The sequence below is a fragment of the Rosa rugosa genome, chromosome 4 (genome assembly GCF_958449725.1).
Source record: "Rosa rugosa chromosome 4, drRosRugo1.1, whole genome shotgun sequence".
In the NCBI taxonomy this organism is placed as follows: domain Eukaryota; kingdom Viridiplantae; phylum Streptophyta; class Magnoliopsida; order Rosales; family Rosaceae; genus Rosa; species Rosa rugosa.
In genome coordinates this window covers 45,896,276-45,921,250 of record NC_084823.1, presented here as the reverse complement: position 1 = coordinate 45,921,250, position 24,975 = coordinate 45,896,276, and the positions used below count along the sequence as shown (strand labels likewise).

The 24,975-nt window shown below is 38.3% G+C and overlaps 5 protein-coding genes across 5 annotated transcripts; 2 read left to right on the top strand and 3 right to left on the bottom strand.

Moving 5' to 3' along the window:
• Positions 1-75: 75 nt before the first annotated feature.
• Positions 76-1,172, bottom strand: LOC133707068 (late embryogenesis abundant protein At1g64065-like). The gene has a single exon (XM_062132603.1). It carries the CDS (start codon positions 912-914, stop codon positions 273-275), a length of 642 nt encoding a protein of 213 aa, XP_061988587.1. The 5' UTR covers positions 915-1,172; the 3' UTR covers positions 76-272.
• Positions 1,173-1,325: 153 nt separating this feature from the next.
• LOC133707070 (uncharacterized) lies at positions 1,326-2,242 on the bottom strand. The gene has a single exon (XM_062132605.1). The coding sequence runs from the start codon at positions 2,062-2,064 to the stop codon at positions 1,429-1,431; it is 636 nt and encodes a 211-aa protein (XP_061988589.1). The 5' UTR covers positions 2,065-2,242; the 3' UTR covers positions 1,326-1,428.
• Positions 2,243-2,747: 505 nt separating this feature from the next.
• On the top strand, positions 2,748-3,898 carry LOC133707069 (late embryogenesis abundant protein At1g64065-like). Its single transcript, XM_062132604.1, has one exon. It carries the CDS (start codon positions 3,022-3,024, stop codon positions 3,658-3,660), a length of 639 nt encoding a protein of 212 aa, XP_061988588.1. The 5' UTR covers positions 2,748-3,021; the 3' UTR covers positions 3,661-3,898.
• A 10,897-nt stretch (positions 3,899-14,795) lies between these two features.
• LOC133746230 (uncharacterized) lies at positions 14,796-15,753 on the top strand. The gene has a single exon (XM_062174407.1). The coding sequence runs from the start codon at positions 14,915-14,917 to the stop codon at positions 15,548-15,550; it is 636 nt and encodes a 211-aa protein (XP_062030391.1). The 5' UTR covers positions 14,796-14,914; the 3' UTR covers positions 15,551-15,753.
• Positions 15,754-22,905: 7,152 nt separating this feature from the next.
• LOC133745513 (uncharacterized) lies at positions 22,906-23,781 on the bottom strand. Its single transcript, XM_062173598.1, has one exon. The coding sequence runs from the start codon at positions 23,655-23,657 to the stop codon at positions 23,022-23,024; it is 636 nt and encodes a 211-aa protein (XP_062029582.1). The 5' UTR covers positions 23,658-23,781; the 3' UTR covers positions 22,906-23,021.
• Between the last annotated feature and the right edge of the window lie 1,194 nt (positions 23,782-24,975).

The window sequence follows — 24,975 nt, the reverse complement described above, 5'->3', positions numbered from 1 at the left end:
GTTGAACAAGTTTTGTAACACTTCATCCATCATGTGTAATAACCTTTATAAAACAAGTTAAACCAAATTGTGGAGAGAAATACCTCTTGAACCAAATTGCGAAATAGAGTAAAATAACAAAGAACATTGTAGGTACACAACAAATTTACATTCAGGTATCATACATAGAAAAAGGAATAACGCAATAAAACAAATCAAGATCCAACTAGCTAGTTTTGATCATTGTCAAATCTAAAGCGCAGTAATAACTGCTTATTGGCTTGTTTCTGATATCATTTGCACTGCAGAGCTTGAATTGCCTTTCTAGACAAGTCAAACACAATAGCGCAGTCCATTTGGGCGGACTTATTTTTCTTGGTCACCGCCATAATTTCCACCTTTCCAGACAACTTGGCTTGGCTACTCAACGTCAACACCCCACTCTTCAATTCACTGCCAAGATCAGAACTGCTTGGCAATGCTTTGGAATTCAAACTCACCGTGACACCAATCTTCTTGGTCGAACGCATTCTAGCCTTGCTCTTCGGAATCACAACTTGCCCCACAGGCACGCCTTGGTACGAAAAAGTTGCAGTGCTTGCATCAAACTTAAAGGGGCCCCAGTTCGGGTTCTTAACCCTAATTTGGGTGGTGAAGCTTGCATCAAAAGAAGGTGTTGCAGGGACGGAGTTGAGACTTTGAATGTTGATGGCGCCCAATCTCACCTTAGGGGTCTTAACTTTCATCACCATGAGACCAAACACAGTCAAAATTATAATCTGAAACACAATGAAAATACCAATATATTTGTACAATTTCATTCTCTTCTCACGCTTGATCTCATCCTGGAATTGGAAAGTGGTCGAGTGATCTTCACCATTTCTCGGGTGCCCTTGAACCAGTGCTTGTTGCGTATGATTGTGCTTCTCAGCCATTTTCTCTCCCTTTTTGGGTTTGCTTGCACTCAAAGATGGATTACGAAGTTTAGGAGTTGTGCATTTGTGGTAATGTTAGTAATGCCTATTTATAGTAGTGTTATCAGAAAGGAATAATAGGTGAGTTCTTCATGGAAACAAAGAGGTAGGGGACCATTTTATATTTTTTTTTCCATGGAGATACAAACACGCCTAAAGGAGATTCTTGACTTCTAGATGGATATAAAGATGAAAAAGTATCGTCACTTTATTGCACAGGCACTCTATCTATAAGGTATTGTATAACTAGAGAAATGTAGAGTATGACGCAAGCCGGGACTTAATATAACATATGTATTCTTGCCCTCATCTTGTTCTACATTCAATTGTATGTATAAAATAAAGAAGAAAGAACAATGCTGGCCTCAGTGGTTAAAAAAATAAAATAAATATCATTTTATAGCTATACAACAAATCCTAGGACAAAAAAAGTAGTAAACAGAAATGGAAATAACAATTTCAAGAACTAGTCTGATCACTTGCACTGTAAACTTTTGATAGTCTTTGTGGACAAATCTAAAGCTATGGTGCAGTCCATATTGGCAGACTTCTTCTTCTTCATTATGAGCATCAATTCCACCTTTCCAGTCAATTTGGCTTGGCTAGTCAGCGTCAACACCCCACTGTTCAATTCACTGCTAAGAGTTGAACTGCTTGGCAATGCATCAGTGTTTAAACTCACTTCGACGTTGATTTTCTTGGTAGAGCGCATTCCAGCTTTGCTCTTAGGTACCATTACTGTCCCGACAGGCGTGCCTTGGTACGTGAATGTTACAGTGCCCGCATCAAATTTGTAAGGACCCCAGTTGGTGTTCTTGACCCTGATTTGGGTGTTGAAGGTTGTGTCAAATGAAGGAGTTGCAGCTGCTGAGTTAAAGTTTGTGATGCTGATTTCGCCCAACCTCACCTTTGGGGTCTTGACTTTCATCACAGTGAGACCAAACACGGTCATGACAATGATCTGAAAAACAACGAAAATACCAATATAGGTAAACAATTTGATTCTCTTCCTGCGTTTGAGTTCATCTTCAGAGACCAAAGATTCTCTGTCACTTCTTGTGTAACCATTTGCTGGTGCCAAAGGATAAGCCTGGTTGATGTTCTCAGCCATCTCTTAATATAACTGGAAAGAAAATCTCTCTGCCTTTCTCTGCTTTTGTGGGTTTGTTTTTGTAGGATGTATGAAAATACGAAACTAGGAAGTGAAGATCTGTTTATGGTGATGATGGAATAGAAGAGTACTAGTTTGTGTATATATAGTGTTTGGATTTGGACAAGTTCAATAAGTTATTAAGGGGAATGGAGTTCCTGGAAAATATGATGATATGAGGTTAAGTATTTTATTGCAGACACCAAACGCGTCCAGATGTGGGAATTATCAACTTCTAGATGAATGATGACTCCTAAATGAGACGTAGCAATGTGGTGTGGGATTTATTATAGTATAGTCTACTGACCTTTGAATATTAATGCATGATGCCAATAAGAAGTATAGAATAACAGAAAACTACTATGTGCTGATCGCAATATTAAAGTATACGGCTATAATATAATATACGATCACGCATGCATTGACCATTCCTAGATACTAATCTCAGGTGAGAAAACTACATAGTATAGATCGAATTAGTAGAAATCTATCACGGCATTATGACTTTCCCTTAGAACAGAAGCAAAAGATATCTTGAAGTCTTGAAAAGTCCTACCTTCTATTCCTATTTTATCCGTTTTCATTTTGTAACCAATGGGGCCTAAAGACTTAATCTTACAGCAAGAGCCTAAACTTAAGATCCTCATACAACTTATTGGACCCTCTAGAAGACTATACGTCAAAAACTCTAAACTGTGCGCGTTAGGCTACATATCAGCATTTCCCGGAAGCTTACATATATGTACCCATTATCTCGATGTCCAAAAACCTCAACACTATATATACCAGAAAGCTGAAGCCAACATTCCCAAAAGCAAGTAAATATCATCAATTCATTGATTCATCTTGTACTTTAGAGAGCCAAACAGAAAAGAACGTACACATCCTATTTCAAACCTTTCCAGGTAATCATCAAAAATGGCTGAGAAGATCAAACAGGCCTTGGCATCAGTCAAAGGTGTTGCTACCAGAAAAGATGAAAAATTGCCCACCTTCCAATCTGAGGAAGAGCTCAAACGCCAGAAGAGGATCAAATTGTTTACATATATTGGTATTTTCATTGTGTTCCAAATCATAGTCATGACCGTATTTGGTCTTACAGTGATGAAAGTGAAAACACCTAAAGTGAGATTGGGAGCCTTCAGTGTCCAAGAGCTCACCTCCGTCCCTGCAACACCTTTGTTCAACACAAGCTTCACGACCCAAATCAGGGTCAAGAACACAAATTGGGGTCCCTATAAGTTTGATGCAAGCATTGCAACATTCATGTACCAAGGTGTTCCTTTGGGGCAAGTTGCTATTCCAAAAAGCAAGGCCGGGATGCGTTCCACCAAAAAGATTGATGTCACCATGAGTTTGAGTACCGATGGATTACCAAGCAGTAGCAATCTCAGTACTGAATTGAACAGCGGGGTGTTGACGCTAACCAGCCAAGCCAAATTGACCGGAAAGGTTGAATTGATGCTCATAATGAAGAAGAAGAAGTCTGCCAATATGGACTGCACCATAGCTTTTGATTTGTCCACAAAGACTGTCAAAAGTTTACAATGCAAGTGAGAGTTGAACTACTACTCCGGAACTCTAAATTAGGCTAGTTCAGCTACTGGATTGCGAGTGATCGATCAAGACTAGCTAGTTCTTGATCTGTATATTTATTTCATTCTTTTTGTCTCTTTGATACTTGGATTTGTTGTAGAGCTATATGATGTCATTTATTCATTGATCTTTTACCCAGAGGCCACTGTATTTCTTCTTTACCTGCTGTAACATTATTGAATATAGAATTTTAGACAGATCCTTGCTTTCTGTTAACTTATAACTGTAAAACCATAGTTACATGCTCACAACATATGCACAACAATCATAATAGGTTTAAGGCTTACCTTCAGCAATAACAGTCATGGATTCCATCTTATGCAACTGCTTAACTCGATCACTGAATATAGTCTTCTGTTACTTACCAACTTGCTTCTCAATGGACAGAACAATATGCAATAGTCGTGGTAGTAATCAGGGACCAATTCATCTGTATATATATGAGACTTAAACCTCAAGAAGCTTCCCATTAAAGCATTCCTTGTCGGTTTAGGTTTCACTCTTAGATTCCTAATGTATCACAACTTGTAGCCTTTCTTGTCGACTAAGCAATGGATTACTATCCTTAATGAATTGATACACTATTCATTAAGTTACTAGTATTGATTTACTATTTGTATCCATGTTAAACTAGGATTGATATTAAGCTAATCATCAATTACTTTATGATGATATGTGTTATGTCCATATTTGATCTTACAATCTCCCCCTTGGACTCACACATATCATGCTCGATGATTTGCACCAGAGAACATCAAAACCTACTTAACTTACTGAAGTGCGCGCCAGATAACAAACTCAAATCGAAAATCCATTTCAACATGGTCAGATCACAGTTACTTATGCAGAGCAAGAAACAGTATACATTTTAACAAAAATGCAGAGTTTCAAAACCACTAACACAAGCTTCTTCAATCCACATATGTTCAACCAGAAGTGATACAATATATGTTAATGTGTATCAACAAGTAAACATATATTAGGTCCTACTTTATGTTTCTAAAACCAGAAACTCAAGCAAATTCACTGAACACTGATGGCTTAAAAATATTGCTTGAACCTTAACATCATGCTTCACATGATTTAAGCCATCTGATAGCAAGTATGATATTCAAAACAAGATGATAATTTCCAAAATAAAACAATAAAGCTGCAGCAAAATCATAACTGGAAATACCTCAAAAGTTTATTGATAATAATAAAATCTGTCATTACAAACAAGTTGTGATAAATAAAGTCAAAAGACCACAACTAAAAAAATACAAGAACTCAAAAACCTTAGAAATTTAAATTGCTCCAACTGGATTAACTCTCTACTGAACCTAAGCATCTAGACTAGCTAAAACTCCAATGTTGGCTGTATGCTTCTGGAATGCTGCTACTGACAATGCCTTGGTGAAGGGGTCTGCTAGCTGTGAATTCGTGTCAATGCTCAAAACAGCTATCTCACCATGCTTAACCCTTTCTCTAACACTGTAATACTTTAAATCAATATGCTTAGAATTATTTGATCTTTTACTGTTCTTGCTAAAGAAAACTGCAGCTTCATTATCGCAATAAATCACAAGTGTGTCTGCTACAATGTGACTTAACACTTTGGTCTGCATCAAGAAATTCCTGATCCAAAGTCCTTCACACACAGTTTCATATACTGCAATAAATTCAGCCTGCATGGTGGAGGTTGAAACTAGAGTTTGCTTCATGGTTTTCCAAGCAACTGCACCTCCTGCTAGCATGTACACATATCCACAAGTTGACTTCTTGGAGTCTGGATAGTTCCCTGCGAAATCAGAATCTGAAAATCCAACGAGTTTCAGATCCTCCACTTGCCTATAAACTAGCATGTGACTTTTAGTTTTCTGCAGGTATCTCAACACTTTCTTCCCAGCTACCCAATGTTCATGGCTTGGATTAGACTGAAATCTTGATAAAATCCCTACTGCAAAAGACAAGTCTGGCCTAGTGCAGACTTGTGCATACATGAGACTTCCTACAAGTCTAGCATAAGGCTTTGACTCCATATTTTCTTTCACAACATCACTTTTGGAACTTTGCTTCTTGGTTAGTTTATCTCCTTTGGACATGGGGACTTCTCCAGTTGCACACTTCTCCATACCAAATCTCTTCAGAACTTTGGTAATATAATTCTGTTGAGACAAACCAAGTAGTCTCTGTGCTCTATCTCTTTTAATCTCAATGCCTAGTACATAGGATGCTTCTCCTAAGTCTTTCATGTCAAAATTCTTTGACAGAAAGCTCTTGGTGTCTTTAAGCAGTTTAATGTTACTGCTAGCCAAAAGTATATCATCAACATAAAGTACTAGGAAAATAAAATTGTTCCCAACTGTCTTCAAGTAAACACACTCATCAACAAGATTCTCTGTAAATCCAAAAGTAGAAATCACAGAATCAAATTTCTTGTACCACTGTCTAGAAGCTTGTTTAAGGCCATAAATTGATTTTCTTAACCTGCATACTAAGTTTTCACTTCCAGCTTGCACAAAACCTTCTGGCTGCTTCATATAAATCACTTCATCTAGTTCACCATTCAAAAAGGCTGTCTTAACATCCATTTGGTGTAGCTCCATATCAAAGTGAGCAACTAAAGCCATGATTATTCTAAATGAGTCTTTTGTAGAAACTGGAGAAAAAGTCTCAGTAAAGTCAATGCCCTCCTTCTGTGTAAAACCCTTGGCAACTAATCTTGCTTTATGTCTCTCTACATTGCCATTTGCATCTCTTTTGGTTTTGAAAACCCATTTACAACCTATAGGTTTCTGATTTGGGTCAGGTTCAACTAATTCCCAAACTGCATTTTGACTCATGGAATTAATTTCTGCTTCCATTGCTAGCTGCCATTGATGAGATTCACTACTTTCAATGGCCTGGTTAAATGTAGTTGGATCATTGTCCTCTGCACAATCTATTTCAATTTCTGCTTCTTGCAGATAAACAATGTAGTCACTATCTTCCCCCCCATAAGTTGGTTTTCTTGCTCGCTGTGATCTTCTAGGCTGAGGGTTGTCAGTTACGTGGTCAGTTACCTGACCAGTGACAGTTACTTGGTCAGTTACGTGGTCAGTGACATGACCAGTGACAGGTACTTGACCAGTTACTTGGTCAGTGACATGACTAGTTACAGGTACTCGACCAGTGACTTGGTCAGATACTTGACCAGTTACATGGTCAGTGACTTGTCCAGTGACAGTTACTCGGTCAGTGACATGGTCAGTTGCTTGACTAGTTATAGGTACGTGATCAGTTACTTGGTCAGTTACTCGACCAGTGACTTGATCAGTTACTTCTTGTTCTAAAGGCAATGCTACGCTTATATTCTCATCCGACACAATTTCCTCAAAATCTGAGGATAAATCCTCAAGGTTTGTATTGTGAACTTTTTCACTTAGAAACTTTACTTGATGTGTTTCAAAAATTCTAGGTGAATGATAAGCAGAATATAATTTATAGCCTTTAGATTTATCTGGATAACCTATAAAATAGCAACTAACTGTCTTAGGATCAAGTTTATTCAAGCTTGGATTATAAATCCTAGCTTCTGCATGACATCCCCAAACATGGCAGTGATGAAGACTAGGTTTTCTGCCACACCAAAGCTCAAAAGCAGTATTTTCTATGGCTTTGCTAGGTGTTCTGTTGCAAATATAATTTGCAGTTTTTAAAGCCTCACCCCACAGAAATTTAGGCAAACCTGTTGTACACATCATACATCTAACCATGTTCAAAAGAGTCCTATTCTTTCTCTCTGCAACACCATTCTGTTGTGGGTTATAGGGTGTTGTATATTGAGCTTTAATTCCATTTTCTTGCAAAAACAAGGCAAATGGACCCTTTTGTTGGCCGGATTCAGTGTACTTGCCATAGAACTCACCCCCTCTATCTGATCTTACTGTTTTGATTTTCTTTTCTAGTTGATTTTCTACCTCAGACTTAAAGATTTGAAAAGCTTTCAATGCTTGTGCCTTTTCTGAAAGTAGATAAACATAACTGTATCTAGAAAAATCATCAATGAATGTGATAAAATACACATTCCCACAGATAGTTTGATGCCTAAATGGTCCACATATATCAGTGTGTATGAGTTCTAATAAATTTTGGCTTCTATATGCAGTCTTCTTTCTAGTATTAGTTATTTTTCCCTTAAAGCATTCAACACAATCTGTTAGATCAGAAAAATCAAGTTCATTTAGGATGTTGTTTTTCACCAAAATTTTCAGTCTCTCTTTTGAAACATGGCCGAGTCTTCTATGCCAAAAAAATGCAGACTTTTCATTTAGTTTGGTTCTTTTAACACCTGTTAAAGTGCTAGTACTGTTGGTGTTATTTTCAACAAGTAAAATTTCTTGTTGAGCCATTGAACAATTTAACTGTAAATAATCATTCATAATAACACCAGAACCAATTTGAACAGAATTTTTAGAAATAAGAATTCCATTACTATCCATAACAAGTCTACAACCAGATTTTACTAAAAGAGAAACTGAAACCAAATTCCTTCTCATGGAAGGTACATAAAAAACATTGTCCAGAACTAATAATTTTCCTAATCCTAAATCGAGCTTTAAGGTTCCAATAGCCTTGACTGCCACTCTCATGCCATTGCCTACACACAGGTTCACTTCATCACTTTTTGGGATTCTCCTCCTTATGAATCCCTGCAAAGAATTAGTAATATGAATAGGTGAGCCTGAATCTATCCACCAAGACTGTGGTTCAACATTTATAAGATTAATTTCTAAGGAAAAAACTGTATTAGAAAAAATCTTACCCTTTTTGGCTAACCAATTTTTATAGCCTGTGCAGTCCTTTTTCATGTGTCCTACTCTTTTGCAAAAGTAGCACTTGAACCTGAATGGCCTGTTTTCCTTGGCCACTGCAGCTGTTGAACTCTTAGTTATGGCTTTGATAGGCTTGAGCTTATTCTGGGGCTTTTTCCTTTTAGGCTTCTCAATAAGGTTAATGGTCGTAGCAGGTTCCTTTTCTTCCTTGATCCTAGATTCCTCATCCACACAGATGGATATAAGTTCATCTAAAGTCCAGTTTCCCTTTTGTGAATTGTAACTGGTTCTAAGATGACTAAAACTGTTCGGCAAGGAATGTAGTGCATAATGCACTACCTGCTCATCCCTAACCCCCATCAAGAGTTCCCTAAGTCTGCCATTTATATTGATCATCTTCATAATATGCTCTCTAACTCCCCCTGAACCCATGTACTTCAAATCATGAAACTCCTTAGTCAGCCTAGCTGCTTCTGCTTTTTCACTTTCTTTAAACTTAGCACCTATGAGTTCCAGAAAATCTGATGCTAGCTCAGGCTCTTCTATACTTCCCCTGACAGTCTTAGACATAGATGTTCTAATGAGGTTCTTAGCCATTCTATTGGATCTATGCCACTTCTTGTAAAGGTCAGTATCTTTCTTGGTGCTCTTTTCATTTAACTCTTCAGGCTTATTCTCAGTAAAGCAGTAGTCTATGTTGTCATGCATTCCCATATAATTTTCCACAGAGTCTAGCCAAGCTCTATAGTTGGTTCCAGTTAACATCAAGACACTGTTCAAGTTCATGTAAGAGTTACCTAAGGAGCAAAACAAAAATTCGAGTGAGTTCTCAGTTTGTAAATAAAATTAATTTTAAGTTTTCTGTGTTTTATTTAGCTTTAAGCAACCAAAACAAGAACATACAGAAAACCTAAACAATCCATACTTGCATTTATATCAGTCCATAACCAAAAACAATGTTAAGCAACACTTTTGAGCAGAAGCATAACATTCTGGAGTTCTTTATCAATATGCCATGTTTAATGAAAACAAGTTATCCAAAGAAATTTATCCACATCTTTAGACAGAAGAAAAATTTCTAAGTATCCGAATTTATTTTCATCAAACATGCATACTGCTGTTTTGTATTCTAAAACCACACTTGACCACTTCTTTGGAAGATAAAATTGAAGCATAGTTTTAAAACACAAAACACAATTTTAGTTTTGTTACTCGATCAGGTACAGTTACTTGGTCAGTTGCTTGGTCAGTTACTTGACCAGTTACACGTACCTGATCAATGTTTTCTGCCAACATCAATGAAGGATGCTTTGTGCATCATAATCACTTATGCCAACAGAAAACCACAAAACATATGAGCTCTTTTACTTTACATTCTATCCAGATTCATCCTTGTAAGAAAATTAAGCTCTTGTATCTGTCAACTTTAACGTGTAAACAAAATCTGGGAGATTTCTGTTCTTCATACAATTTTACACAATCACAGATACAATACCATATCATCAATCAATTCAACATGCATATTCAAGCATAACCAAAATTGATTCGATTCCAAGAAACCACAGAACAATCAAGAAATTGTAAATTTCATCCGGTCACCATCTACTCTAGCCTAACGCACGCCGGGAATGCAACTAGGGTTCTTGGGCACAATCAAAACTTAATTATCATGCTATGAATCGAAAACAATTTTCACAGAAAAACCTGTTTTTGCTTTTTCCCCAATTTGCTGCTAAAAAATCATAGCGGAAGCGTGAATTTTATAATTAACCAGATGCAGCAGTCGACTTAAGTAACTTACCTTGATCAGGTACCTGACCAGTTACTTGGTCAGTTACCTGGTCAGTTACTTACTTGGTCAGGTACCTGATCAGTTACATGACCAGTGACTCGGTCAGTAACCTGATCAGTTACTTGACCCGTAAAGCAAAAAACCCTTAAAAATTTTATGTTCGTTTTGCAAAACCCTAAAACGATTTTTCATATTTGTGAGCCTATGCTCTGATACCAATTGTAAAACCATAGTTACATGCTCACAACATATGCACAACAATCATAATAGGTTTAAGGCTTACCTTCAGCAATAACAGTCATGGATTCCATCTTATGCAACTGCTTAACTCGATCACTGAATATAGTCTTCTGTTACTTACCAACTTGCTTCTCAATGGACAGAACAATATGCAATAGTCGTGGTAGTAATCAGGGACCAATTCATCTGTATATATATGAGACTTAAACCTCAAGAAGCTTCCCATTAAAGCATTCCTTGTCGGTTTAGGTTTCACTCTTAGATTCCTAATGTATCACAACTTGTAGCCTTTCTTGTCGACTAAGCAATGGATTACTATCCTTAATGAATTGATACACTATTCATTAAGTTACTAGTATTGATTTACTGTTTGTATCCATGTTAAACTAGGATTGATATTAAGCTAATCATCAATTACTTTATGATGATATGTGTTATGTCCATATTTGATCTTACAATAACTGGCTGGCTCCTAGATTAATCTTCAACTTGAGAAGAATTTGGAAACTGGTTATGGGGCATTATAAATTTTTATTCTTGGACACAAATTGAACAAAACATTGAGGAAAAGTATATACTTGAAGGGAAAATTAGGGAAACAAAACATTTTCATGAATGAAGAAACAGAGAGATCAGAGAGAGTGACGTACCTAGAGGATGAGGACTCCGTTCAGGCTGAAGAAGACGACATGGTTGAGAATCGGAGGAAACTGGAAGGTCTGAGGAGTCCCTTTAGTGTTTAGGCAAGGCCCTAATTACCTCAGCCACTGTGGCCGCCATGATAGACAACGCGAACTCAACTGGTGCTCTCTGTTTCAGATTACTTGCAACGCACGAAGGAGGACAAGTCGGATGATCCGTTACTGTTTTGGTCGATTCGGATAGTCTTGTCACGTATTCAACCCATGTGGTTTGCTCATTTATAATTGGGTCAGTTTTGGCTTTGGCCCATTTGGCCCCAACTCTCAAGTATTTGGTAAAACTTAATTACAAAAAAAAAAAAAAAAACATATCAAAGAGGTTTGTCTTCTCAATGCATTCTTATACAAACTGGGCAAACATGGTTAAAATGTTATTTCAATTTTAATTGATGTCATAACAAAGACCTCAAAGGTTTATGAGGGTAAAAAAATTCACTAATCAGTTTTAACTTGTGTTTAAATAAATGTTACTGCTTAAAAACTTTGCTATCCAAGTTTCAACACAATGGCATTTTGCAGTGTTCAACATGATGGTCTAAAGTTCTAATCACAATTAGTATCCACTGCAACAATTATACAGTGGGTACGGGCATGAAATGTAGCAAGCTTTAAGGTTTAGTGTGAGAATTAAAATCGAAATGATAATAAAAATGGAAATCGGAATGGGCACAGGAGCTAGCCTAAAATTGACTGGAAACCAACCGGCATGGGGGCACAAGCATTGAATGGTCATCTGCCCAAGAACTAAAATTAGTTTTTTTTCCTAACGTTGTCGTAAGCATACTCCTAATGATGCAATAAGTTGAAGTTTTATTTTAAGAAAAACAATATTCATGAGGAGGATGTAACCTCCAAATCAATCTAGGAATCATCTGTTCATAGGGAGATAAAAAAAAAACGTCCATCACAAAGTGATACCACTATTATGGTGACAGTAAGAAACTAATTCAACCCTTCAAAAAAAAAAAAAAACTAATTCAAAAGGAAAAATGACCTATAATTCTATATATTTTTACAAGTACAATGCGGAAATAAGAATAACGTACTATAGTGACAATTAATGGGTAATAAACATCATAAGCTGCCTTCACTTGCATTCCAATGCCTGAACCCTCTTGGTTGCCAAATTAACTTCAATGGTACAATTCATCTCTGCAGATTTCTTCTTCTTCATCACGAACATCAATACAACTTTCCCGCTAATCTTTGCTTGGCTGCTAAGCTTCAACACCCCGGAATCCAAATCACTACCAAGATTTGAGACTCTCGGCAATGCCTTGGAATTCAGAATCACGGTGGCTCCAATTTTTGTTGTCAAACGCCCCCCAGCCTTACCCTTAGGAATTGTAACCTGCACTAATGTCATCCCCTGGTACAAAAACGTGACATAGCTACTGTCATATTTGTAGGGACCAAAATTTGCGTTCTTGATTCTAATCTGGGTTGTGAAGGTCATTTCGAAAGAGGGTGGTGTTTGAGCGGTGAAATTGAGGTTTTGGACATCGATATTACCCAACTTGAGCCCAGGGGTCTTAACTTTCATGACAGTGAGAGCGAATAAGGTCATGACTATGATTTGAAAGACGATAAAAGTACCAATATACATAAACAACTTCCTTCTCTTCTGGCGTTTCAACTCCTCCTCGGATTGGAAGGTGGCTTCAGCCGATTCGTGATCATTTGATCTGGTGTAGCCATTTGCCGATGCGTAGGCCTGCTGGTCTTTCTCAGCCATCTTTCTCTGTTTTGGTCTCTAGCTAGAAGGAATATTGGAACTGGAGTAATGGACTGTGGCAAATTTGGGAGGTGAATGGAACCTTTATGTAGTGTTTGCGTAAACATGAAACAGAGGTTGAAAATGTGAGGAAGCGATTCACATGTTTGATATTTTTTTCATTAATTTTCTAGATGATAGGATGACTTTGTTGAGGACTTTTAGTCATAAACTATGGTCTTAATTGAATTTATGAACAAAACTATTCACGAATTCAGGGATTTTGTATGGAAAAAGCAGTCGGTGACATATTTTGTAAGACCCATGTACCATTCACTGTAAAGGATGGCATAATATAAATGACATAACAGTGCACTTTTGTTTCAAAAAATCAAGAAATAGCATTTTAGATCTATAGCAAACCGCACCGTCACACAGAAGAAAAAAAAATAAAAATAATAATTTAGTAAACCGCACCGTCACACAGAAGAAAAAAATAAATAATAATAATAAAATTTTATATGGACCCCAATTTGTGTTCTTGACCCTGATTTGGGAAGCAAACGTCCCAAACGTTGTGTCAAAGGTGTTAAACAGTGTCAAGCATGGCTCGTGACCCACTATTGTATCGATATTGTCCAAACTTAACCACCTGTTAGGTGTTGGGTTTTAATCACAAAAGGCCTTGGTATAATTGGGTAAGAGTCACCCACTTATAAATTATATTTTATTTGTTACTTTTCTAATGTAGGATTTTTCCTCTCAAACAAAAGAAAGGTGTGGCAGGGGACAGAGTGTTTGAACACTAATGGCGCCCACTGATGACGCCCAATCTCAGCTTCGGAGTCTTAACTTTCAAGACAGTGAGACCAAACACAGTCATCACTATGATCTGAAACACGATGAAAATACCTATGTAAGTGAACAATTTGATCCTCTTCTGGCGTTTGAGCTCCTCCTCGGTTCAGAAGGTGGGTAATTCTTCATCTTTTCTGGTGTAGCCTTTTACTGATGGCCTGATGCCACGGCCTGTTTGATCTTTTCAGCCATTTTTCACAAGTTACCTGGAATACTCTGGAAGGAAATGTATATATGTCTCTCTGTGCTGTTTGAGCAAGTGTACATAGTCGGATATCTAGTTGTTACTTTGTGGGAATGTTTGCTTCAGCTACCTTGTATATATAGTGTGTTGATTGGGACGATTTTGATACAAGGTAAGCTTCCAAGAAATGCTGCAATTTAACGCGTATAGTTCCGACTTAATTTCTGGTCTTCTATAGGGTCGACTGAGCTCCATGAGAATCTTATGTTGTTTTTGTATAGCTTTCTATTATACTTCGTCTCTTTTCTTCCATGTGTTCACTACGTGGGAATGGTCAATGACTCGATAGTGTGCTACTTAATATATTACTGGAGTAAAATAGATTTGTATTCATCTTGTTTTCAATTAAATACCAAACCTCTTCGATTCCTTCTAGCTAGTTTTCAATTAAAGAACAAATTATATTAAACTACATCATTAAACTATCAAACATTTGCCAATACTGTTCATATGGTGAGTAAACTATACAACAAGAGAAGATACCACACCACGTTCCGATATTTGGTCTATGCAAAGGGACTCCATCAAATGAAAACCCTAAAAGGGCCTCACCAAATTCCTTCGATCATCTAGAAATCAATAATAGTTCCCATCCTCGGACGCGTTTGGCTTCTGAAAAAAGTTCTTCCTCTAATTGGACTTTTCCAGGAAAGCTCATTCTCCTGCATAACTTTTTGAAATTGTCCAAACTCGGAACACTATATATATATAACACCACTACTACGCTTCCATTTGATCATCACCAGTTCACAACAAACCAATTACAGAACTCTTCACTTCAAAGTTTTTTCTTCAAACAAACCCACAAAGCAGAGAAGAGCAGAGAGATTTTCTTTTTTTTCAATTACTTCAGGAAAAAGAAACAGAGAGATGGCTGAGAAGAACAACCAGTCTTATCCTATAGCCCCAGCAAATGGTTACGCAAGAAGTGACGGAGAGTCTTTGGTATCCGAAGATGAGCTCAAACGCAGGAAGAGAATTAAGTTGTTTACCTATATTGGTATCTTCATTGTGTTTCAGATCATAGTCATGACTGTATTTGGTCTTACTGTGATGAAAGTCAAGACCCCCAAGGTCAGGTTAGGGGAAATCAACATCCAAAGTCTCAACTCGGTCCCCGCAACACCATCGTTCGACACAAGCTTCACAACCCAAATCAGGATAAAGAACACAAATTGGGGTCCCTACAAGTTTGATGCAGGGACTACCACATTCATGTACCAAGGTGTGCCTGTGGGACAAGTTACTATTCCAAAGAGCAAGGCAGGAATGCGTTCTACCAAGAAGATCAACGTCGAGGTAGTTTTGAATAGCAATGTATTGCCAAACAGTTCTACTCTTGGAAGTGAATTGAACAGTGGGGTGTTAACGCTAACCAGCCAAGTTCAACTGAAAGGAAAAGTTGAATTGATGCTCATAATGAAGAAAAACAAGAATGCTTCCATGGACTGCACCATAGCTTTTGATTTGGCGTCAAAGGCGGTTAAAACTTTACAATGCAAGTGAAGTTTGTGCGCAGACATCAATCGCATCATCTTTAGGCCTTGCCACGGAACAAAGACTCGTTCTTGAATTTATTAATTTTTTTTATTTCTTTTTCTTTTTTGGCCGAGAATTTTTTTTTTCATTTCTTTTGTATATGACATGTTGTGCATTTGTACTTGAACTCCTAGCTATTTATTAAAACTTCAATTCCCTTTTTTTTGGGATTTTGTCAATTTACCCATTTCTAGAGATTTTTTTCCCACTTGCCCCATTAAGTTTTTTTAATTCCCCCTTACCCAAAATACTCTAAGGAAGTCTTCCCTAATACCCCATTAAGTGTTTTTTTTTTGGGACTTTTTACCCTCAGCTTTTGTTACTTAGAGAGAGAGAGAAAATAGAAGAGAGATAAACCATAGAAGACTTCGCCGGAGCCCCGTCACCGGCCGCCGGATTCCAATCACCGGCGCCGCCCACCGGACTTTTTTGAAAACATCGCCGGAGATCACGAAAGAGATTGTCGGAGATCTAATAGGTCGCCGAAAAGGTTTATTGCCTCTAATAGACGTCTATTACCCCCCAATTGAGGGGAATAGTCTATTGCCCCCAATAGAACTTTCGATCGAGGGAATGGGAATTAATCTCCGTAAAATTAGACAAATAAAAGTTTGATTAAGAAACAAAGAGGACATTACGTCAATTCAAAACATCTATTGCCCCCCAATAGAACTTTTTTTTTTTCCTTCAGGGCCTTCTGCCCCCATTTTACTCAAAAAAAAATATTGTATAAAGAAAACAAGACCAAATTAGATGAAGGAATTCTTTTCAAAGCTGTGCAAATTGTATAAAACTTTTTTTTTTTGCTTTTTTCTTTCACTCTTGGCATTCTGACCATAGTTTACTAAAAAAAAAATTGATTTGGCCACCCAGAAAATGCTCTAGGCACCAAATCGGAGCAAACCCTTTTGTTCTCTCTTCAACCAGTTCTTCAAATTTTCTTCCTGCAGATGTATACAATGCTATAGAAACCATACTTGTGCAAAAGCTTGGAGGTCAGCGCTCCGGACTCGATGACTAGGATGTAGGGATTGGCGTCGTGGTCAAAAACCTCGTCGTTCTAGATGCGATCCTGGGGAGACTTGAAGATCGGGTTGGAGAGGAGGGGACGCGGCAGGCCTTGACAGATCTGAAAATGGCGGACTGATTGACGACGTGGTGTTGGAGTGGAGGATCAGGTCGACCTGATCGTAGGTGTTGAAGTACCTTAGTTGAAGAGGCGATCGGATGAGAAGCCGTCTTCGATGATTGACATGGTGGCGCCGCTGCAACAGGAGAGAGAGAGAGAGAGAGAGAGAGAGAGAGAGAGAGAGAGAGAGAGAGAGAGAGAGAGAGAGAGAGAGAGAGAGTCAGATCGAAGGGGAGAGACAGCTCGATGGCAGATGGTGTAATTTATTAATTTGGCTGAGGGTAAAATGTCCTTTTTAGTTAAATTGGGTAGTGAGGAATAAAAATCTGTTGCTGGGGTAAGTGAGATAATTTTATCTAATTTTGATGCTTTGGGTCAAGAACCCATTTTTTTTCTTTGATGGCATTTGATCAAAAAATTAACGAGCCTAAACACACCATGTCCAACGGGTCAGTATTACTCTCTATCATTTGGGCCATTCCACTGATGCAAGATATCAAACGAGTATAGAGTCTTGCTAAAAGAAGTCCAGATATTAGTTTGGAATCGGATTCATTCTACAAATCAAATGATGTCTCTAATCTACAGTCATGTTCAGGTAGTAAATTAACTTTTACTTAGTTGTACTAAATTGTTAATCAAAATCCAAACATGGAGAATAATGAAGAATTTGATATTATTTGAATAAGTACTTAAGTAGGAATATTTAACCTCGAAAGAGACCATAGTTAATAAGACTATCATAACTTATGTTAATATGTCGCTAACTTGATAGTTAGAAAGTTCTAGGTTGTCGGGGGAATTTGTTTTCTTATGTGCAGGTTATCTTCGTCAAACCGTTCGAGCAAAGCATTGTGAAATTGTAGCTGCATTAAGACTGATCAAAGAACAAATATACGTAATAAATAAAGAACCAGCTACTCGGACTTTGTCTGAAAATCATTTTGATTCCGATTTCCAAAGCTTGAATTGTCTTTATTGAGAAATCAAACACAAGAATAGACGAAGTGGTGTTAGTTCAGTGGTTAGAGCACCTACTACCTAATGACGAAGTCATGGGTTCGAGTCACCATGGGGGTAGGAGTGAAATCATTTGATCCTCTTTAAAATAAGAGAAGAAGAAAAAAAATCAAACACAAGAATAGTGGCAGTCCAGTTGGGATGCAGACTTTTCTTCATATTAATTAGGGCTTTTATCATGAGTAAGGTCTGTACTTTCTTGAATCGGACTAAATGGTACTTGAACTTTAAAAGTGATTAATTAGGTACCTGAACTCTAAAAACAAGATCAATTAGATACTTTTGTAACTTTGTCATCCAATCTCCATTAAATGCAAGAGCAAATTCATCCGTTGGGTCACCAGGTCAGTTACTAGTCACTGCTTTTTATGTTTATTTCCACCCTCTGGGTCACGGACACAGTTTCCAAACTGACCTGGGTCACTCTGGGTCAACGGGTGAACTTGCTCCAAGCATGTGCCATTCATGTGACCTAAAAATCAAGGATGGAAAAGACTTTTCGCTCTTTTCCTCTTTCTTCCCACAAGCCAAAACGTGAAAACACTGATGCACTTTCTCATAACTCACAGTCGGCTTCCAACTCTCCAATTCCTTGGAGTTATGGCCCAAATATTCATGATTCTCGCCCTTGATAATTGAAAAAAGATGGAGGTCCAAATATCAAATTTGGAGATCCAACTAGAACCACCCAAACAATTATTACCAAGTTAAAAGCTGTTTTATCTTTATTTAGTTTCGTTTTTTGTGTTTTTTTTTTTTTTTTTTAAATAGAGCCAGTACGACTGCCCTCAAGCCTTGATCTTTATTGAAACCGTATAATACATTTTGGGGAGGGGGGAGGAACATTGTGTCTAAACCCCAAAATAGCAGGAGTCTCCACTAATCATATGTATTCTAACAAGCACCAATTAGCGAAGTGGTGTTAGCTCAGTGGTTAGAGCACCCACTACCTAAGATCTAGGTCATGGGTTCGAGTCACTATGAGAGTAGAAGTGAAATCATTTGATCCTCTTTTTAAAAGAAGAATAAAAAAGAAAATTTTTGATGATGTGGTGTTAGCTCAGTGGTTAGAGCACCCACTACCTAAGATTAAGGTCCTGGGTTTGGGTCACCATGGGGGTAGGAGTGAAATATTTTGATCCTCTTTTAACTCTATTCACTTTACAATTGTGGCGATACGCCGAAAAGATATTGCTCACGCGGAACCATAATTTACTAATACTATCAGTTTTCTCACTATGGTGCCACCAGAAAAATAATCCGGTAGCACCCAGTTTCATCCTGTTATTGGGAAGTTGCGACCATTTGATGAAGCAAGGAACTCGCCGCCTAACCAAAGCAGACTAGGCGCATAAGATACGCAGTCCTGGACAAAGCCTACGTCGCCTTACCACAATAAGGTAGGGACTTATTGCCGGCATAAAGCCACTTACTACAAACAAATAACAATAAAATAAAACATAACCAAAATGGCCCATTGACCAAATTGGGTCACAAGGCAAAGCCCAGGCCCAGAAAGCCAAGATCCAGCCCTCAAGCCCAGCCCAAGTTTGCAGCTGCACCATCACACCACCACACCCGCCACTCCTCCACCGAAGACGGGCCTTGTTTTTTGCGTATTTTATCACAATGAAAATACCAATGTATTTGTACATTTTCATTCTCTTCCCCCGCTTGATCTCATCCTTGAATTTGAAAGTGGTCGAGTCATCTTCACTATTTCTCGGGTGCCCCTGAATCGGTGCTAGTTGCGTATCTGGTAGGCGAATTAATCATTGTATTGGTATGGTTTCGGAATGCTTTAACTTATTGGACCGAAAGGCTTATGGTGGAAATGTGGGAATCAAAGTGGATATAGCAAAGGCGTTTGACACTCTAAATTGGGATTTTCTGCTCCGAGTTTTAAGTAATTTTGGGTTCTCTCCCACTTTCACTAGTTGGGTCAGCTCTATTCTTCACTCAGCAAGACTATCTCTTTTAATCAATGGCTCTCCTCAAGGTTTCTTTACGTGTTCTCGTGGTGTTAGACAAGGAGATCCCCTTTCTCCACTTTTATTCTGTCTTGCAGAGGAGGCTCTTAGCCGGGGCCTTCACTTACTTCTCCAAACCCGTCAATTGAAGCCAATATCTTTTCCCAGGAAATGCACTGCACCGTCTCATGTGTTATATGCAGATGACCTCATGGTGTTTTGTCGTGGGGACAAAAACTCTCTTAAACGGCTGCGTGGGTTTTTTGACCGTTATAGTGCTGCTTCAGGGCAATTCATTAATGCGGAGAAAAGTACTTTCTATCTTGGAGCTAGGTCTCGTCACAGGAAAGGTACAGTTCAACGTATATTGGGTTTTCATGCAGGGCGCCTACCTTTTATTTATCTGGGAGTTCCTATTTTTTGTGGAAAACCCCGCAGCTGCCATCTCCAAGTTATTGCCGATAGAGCTAAGTCAAGGTTAATGGGTTGGCAGGGGAGGTTTCTTTCTATGGCTGGGCGTACTCAACTTGTGCAATCTGTTTTTCAAAGTATGCTTCTTCATAGTTTTTCAGTGTATCAATGGCCTGCATACCTTGTGAAGAAGTTATCTACATGGGCGCGTAATTTTATATGGTCTGGAAATATTGAGACTCGAAAAATTGTCACTGTTACTTGGACTCAAGTTTGTGCTCCGAAAAAAGAGGGCGGGGTTGGTATTCGTGATCTGGCAACTCTTAATTCTGCAGCTGTTTTAAGGTTTGCATAGAGCTCTTTCACTTCTTTGAACCAATGGGGTGATTATATGCGAACTCGTTACCCTATATTATCTAGTTCCAAAGTGAGCTACCGCAAATCCTCAATCTGGCCAGGTTTCCGCTCTATTGCTCTTCATATCACCCACAATTGTCGTTGGATTATTGGAGATGGCCGTTCAGTGTCCTTTTTGGAAAGATAAATGGCTTCAAGATCCAATTTTGGAAATGTTGGGTTTTTTCGACTGGTCAGGATTCAGTGATCTACGTGTGGCTGATTTCATCTCAGATCATTCTTAGCAGTTTCCCTCTTTCTTCTTAGATACCTTTCCAGACTTGTACAGGAAAATTTCTGATATTCGTCTCCCTTTAGACACAGAACCTGATATGCTCATTTGGGAGTCTATAGCCTCTGGAGAGTTATCCTTCACTGATTCTTATAACTTGCTTAGACGACACTTTATTTTGAGAGACTGGGCTTCTACTATTTGGCATTCCTTCATTCCTCCACGATTTTCTTTCTTGGCTTGGAGGATTCTCTTAGATCGCTTGCCCACTGATGATCGGCTGAAAAGAGGTGGGATTCCGATTGTGTCCATCTGCCAATTAATTTTTACACTGCCCTTTCTCCCAACATCTTTGGGGATGGCTGGCAACTCAGTTTGGAACCTCATTTCCTGCTTATGACTCTCTGTTGGATTTTTGGGTTGGCTTTTGTCACAAGGGTTTTTCCCCTCAGCTTTATAATTTGTGGTTGGCAGCTGGATTGCTTACTTTCATGGAAATTTGGAAGGCGCGAAATAGACTCAGGTTTGATAATCGTTCTCCTATTTTTTCTACACTGTGTTGTTCAATTATGGCATGGATTCGGCAATTTGGTTCTCTTGTTCCTGGTTACTACAAAGGCGTCTTGGATTCCCGGCTTCTTTCTTCCCTTGGGGTGTGCCCCAAGCCTCGTAAAGCGCCCAAGATTCAACGTGTCCTATGGCATCCCCCCCTCCCTCCTTGGGTTAAAGTTAACACTGATGGTCTGGCGAAAGGTAATCCTGGTCCTGCAGCTTGTGGAGGAGTTTTTCGCGATGCTTCTGGGGTTTATTTAGGGAGTTTTTGCCAACCTCTGGGTTGCAATACTTCCTTTTATGCTGAACTTTATGCTGTTATTGTGTCTATTGAAGTAGCTTTCACTAGAGGTTGGACTACTCTGTGGTTGGAAAGTGATTCCATTAGTGTATTAGCATCTCTCTCCTCCAATTCTTTCTCTCCTCCATGGGACTTGAGAGTTAGATGGCAAAATTGCTTGAAGAACATTCAGCAAATGCAATTTCGTAGAACTCATATTTTTAGGGAAGGGAATGCAGCTGCAGATAAGATGGCAAACTTAGGTGTTTCAAAACACTCATTTACCTGGTATCCTAGCCCTCCTGCAGAGCTTCACAGGTACTTGCAGGCGGATTTTTTGGGACTCCCAAATTATCGCTTCACAGGTTGCTGAGATGATTAGGTTCGTCTGTCTTTCTTGCCCGCACCTTCTCAGAGGCTTTTATTCCCAGGAGGTCGTGCGCAAAGTTAGCTTCATAAGCATCTACATGCAGGCGCATGCGAATTTCAGGCATATTTCGTGTGTCCAGTTTTCACTTATGTGGCTGATTTTTTCTTCTTTTAGATTTGTTCATGAGGGGGAAGTTTCCCTCTCTTCTCTTTCGCTGTTAATTTTGTTTTCTCTCTTGGACGATGTATCTTTCTTCTTTATTATTAATAAATTGAGTTGGGGGACGGGCGGTGGGTTCCCAGAGTGGGGCAGACCCTTCACCTTCGGGTTTGAGGGTGGGACAAGTGCCCTGCATTGTCTGTCTCCGAGGAACTAATATCGCCTAATCCCTTTCTCCTTAAAAAAAAAAAAAAAAAAGATTGTACTTCTCAGCCAATTTCTCTCCCTTTTTGTGTTTGCTTACACTCGAAGGTTGTTTACAGAGTTTAGGCGCTGTGCATTTGTGGTAATGTTAGTAATGCCTATTTATAATAGTGTTATCGATCAGAAAGGAATAATAGGTGAGTTCTTCATGGAAACAAAGAGGCAGGGGACCATTTTATATCTTTTCTCATGGAGATACAAACACGCCTAAATGAGATTCTTGACTTCTAGATGGATATAAAGATGAGTTCTTGACTTCTTAATTTTCACCTAGTTGTTTTGTAACTTTGTTTACTTTTTAACCTAATTGTTTTGCTGGGAATAGTAAGGGATATTCTTTTTTTTTTTTTTTTTTTTTTTTTTTACAGAAAAATAAATGAGTATATAGCTCCACAGTCACTGATATTCTGATAATTGTATTCTGATATGGTTTCTTTATAGGACAAGCATTCTTGCTATTATAGAAATTAAGCATCTGTTCTAATATTCAATCACAGAATATCAAGAAATTGAAGAATACAATTGTGGCCTCTGTGATGTAAAAAATTAAAGTAAATATCATTGGCAGCTAGCTATACAACAAATCCAAGGCGTCAAACAAAGAAATGGAATCTGACAATGAAAAAGGAATAAAAAAAAATAATTAATAGTCTGATCACTTGCATTGTAAACTTTTGACAGTCTTTGTGGACAAATCAAAAGCTATAGTGCAGTCCATTGTGGCAGACTTCTTCTTCTTCATTATGAGCATCAATTCTACCTTTCCAGTCAGTTTGGCTTGGCTGGTCAGCGTCAAGATCCCGCTGTTTAATTCACTGCCAAGAGTAGAACTGCTTGGCAGTTCATCGGTATTCAAGCTCACTGAAACACTGATCTTCTTTGTGGAACGCATTCCAGCCTTGCTTTTGGGAATAGAAACCTGTCCCACTGCCACGCCTTGGTAAACAAATGTTGCGGTGCTTGCATCAAACTTATAAGGACCCCAGTTTGTGTTCTTCACCCTAATCTGGGTGGTGAAGCTTGTGTCAAATGAAGGTGTTGCAGGGACAGAGTTGAGGCTTTGGACATTGATTTCGCCCAATCTGACCTTAGGGGTCTTCACTTTCATCACAGTAAGACCAAAAACGGTCATGACTATGATTTGAAAAACAATGAAGATACCAATGTACATAAACAATTTCATTCTCTTTTGACGTTTGAGCTCGTCTTCAGATACCAAAGATTCTCCATCGCTTCTTGTGTAACCATTTGTAGGGGCCAAAGGATAGGCCTGGTTGGTCTTCTCAGCCATCTCTTAATAGAATCGGAAAGAAAAATCTCTCTGCTTTTTTGGGTTTCTTTTTCTAGGATGTATGAACTATGAAACAAGGAAGTGAAGGGAGCTGTTTGTGGTGATGATGGAATGGAAGAGTAGAAGGGTGTGTGTATATATAGTGTTTGGACAACTTTCATCAAGTTAATTTAAGGGAATGAGCTTCCTAGAACATGTAGGCTTGGCTGAAGTATTTTATTGCAGACATCAAACGCGTCCAAAGCTGGGAATTATGGACCTCTAGATGATCAATGACTTTGGTTAGCCTTTTGCTATCAGATGGACTTCTAGACCAAACTTTTAAAATGAGAAGTGAGAACGTGTGTGGGATCTATTATAATTGTATACCATACTTTACTCTATAGACATATTGGAGGCTGATGAGAAGTATAGAATAATAATAGATAGCTATTCTATATTATCGATACTTACTCACAAAGTCACAATATTTAAGTATTGGGAATTATATTCAAGCATGCATTGACCAAATCCTAAACTAAAAAATATCAAGAACTATAGACTTTGCCTAAACATAAACAATAACGTGCTGTCAGGCTTTGGTAAAAATAAAAGACATGGAATTCTAGAAGACTAGTCAAAAACTCTATATCAGGCATATATGTTTTGGTTACATTTTAGCATTATCAATTTATTCTCTCTGAGCTCACTAATTAATGTGGATCGAGATAAGTTTTAATACCAATGGATTGCCAAACCTTTCTACTCTTGGTAGCAAATTAACCGGAAAGGCGGAATTGATGCTTATTATGAAGAAGAAGAAGTCTTGCACAATGAGCTGGACCATAACATTTGATCCGTAGTTCTGTACACAAGGAAGGTCCCAACTTTTGAATGCAGGTTAATATCAGATAAGCTAATTCAGTGAGTGCTAGAGGGTAGAATAGATGGCATTCTATAGAATGGTGATCTAATATAATTTTCTATTGTATTCATTCATTAATTTCCTTAATTTCATGTGTTTATTTATTCCTAGTTTTTCTTTTTCCTCTTTCGAACTATATCACCTGCCACATCTTGAACCATAAGAAATCGGAGATCTACTAAGGGTAGTCTGAGTTAAAAAGAGAATTTTCTTGCAAGAAATCTAGCACACTGTCTGCATCAAATCAGGCATTAAGCATTAAGGGTAGACTGGATCATTAATAATCCAGAGAATTCTCGTTTTAATGTCCGAAAAGACATTGACCAATATATCATAGCTCTCATTTGGTGCATGACATTGAACCAAGGAAAGTGATACACTGAGGTTTTACGCTAATAATGGCTAGTCAGTCTG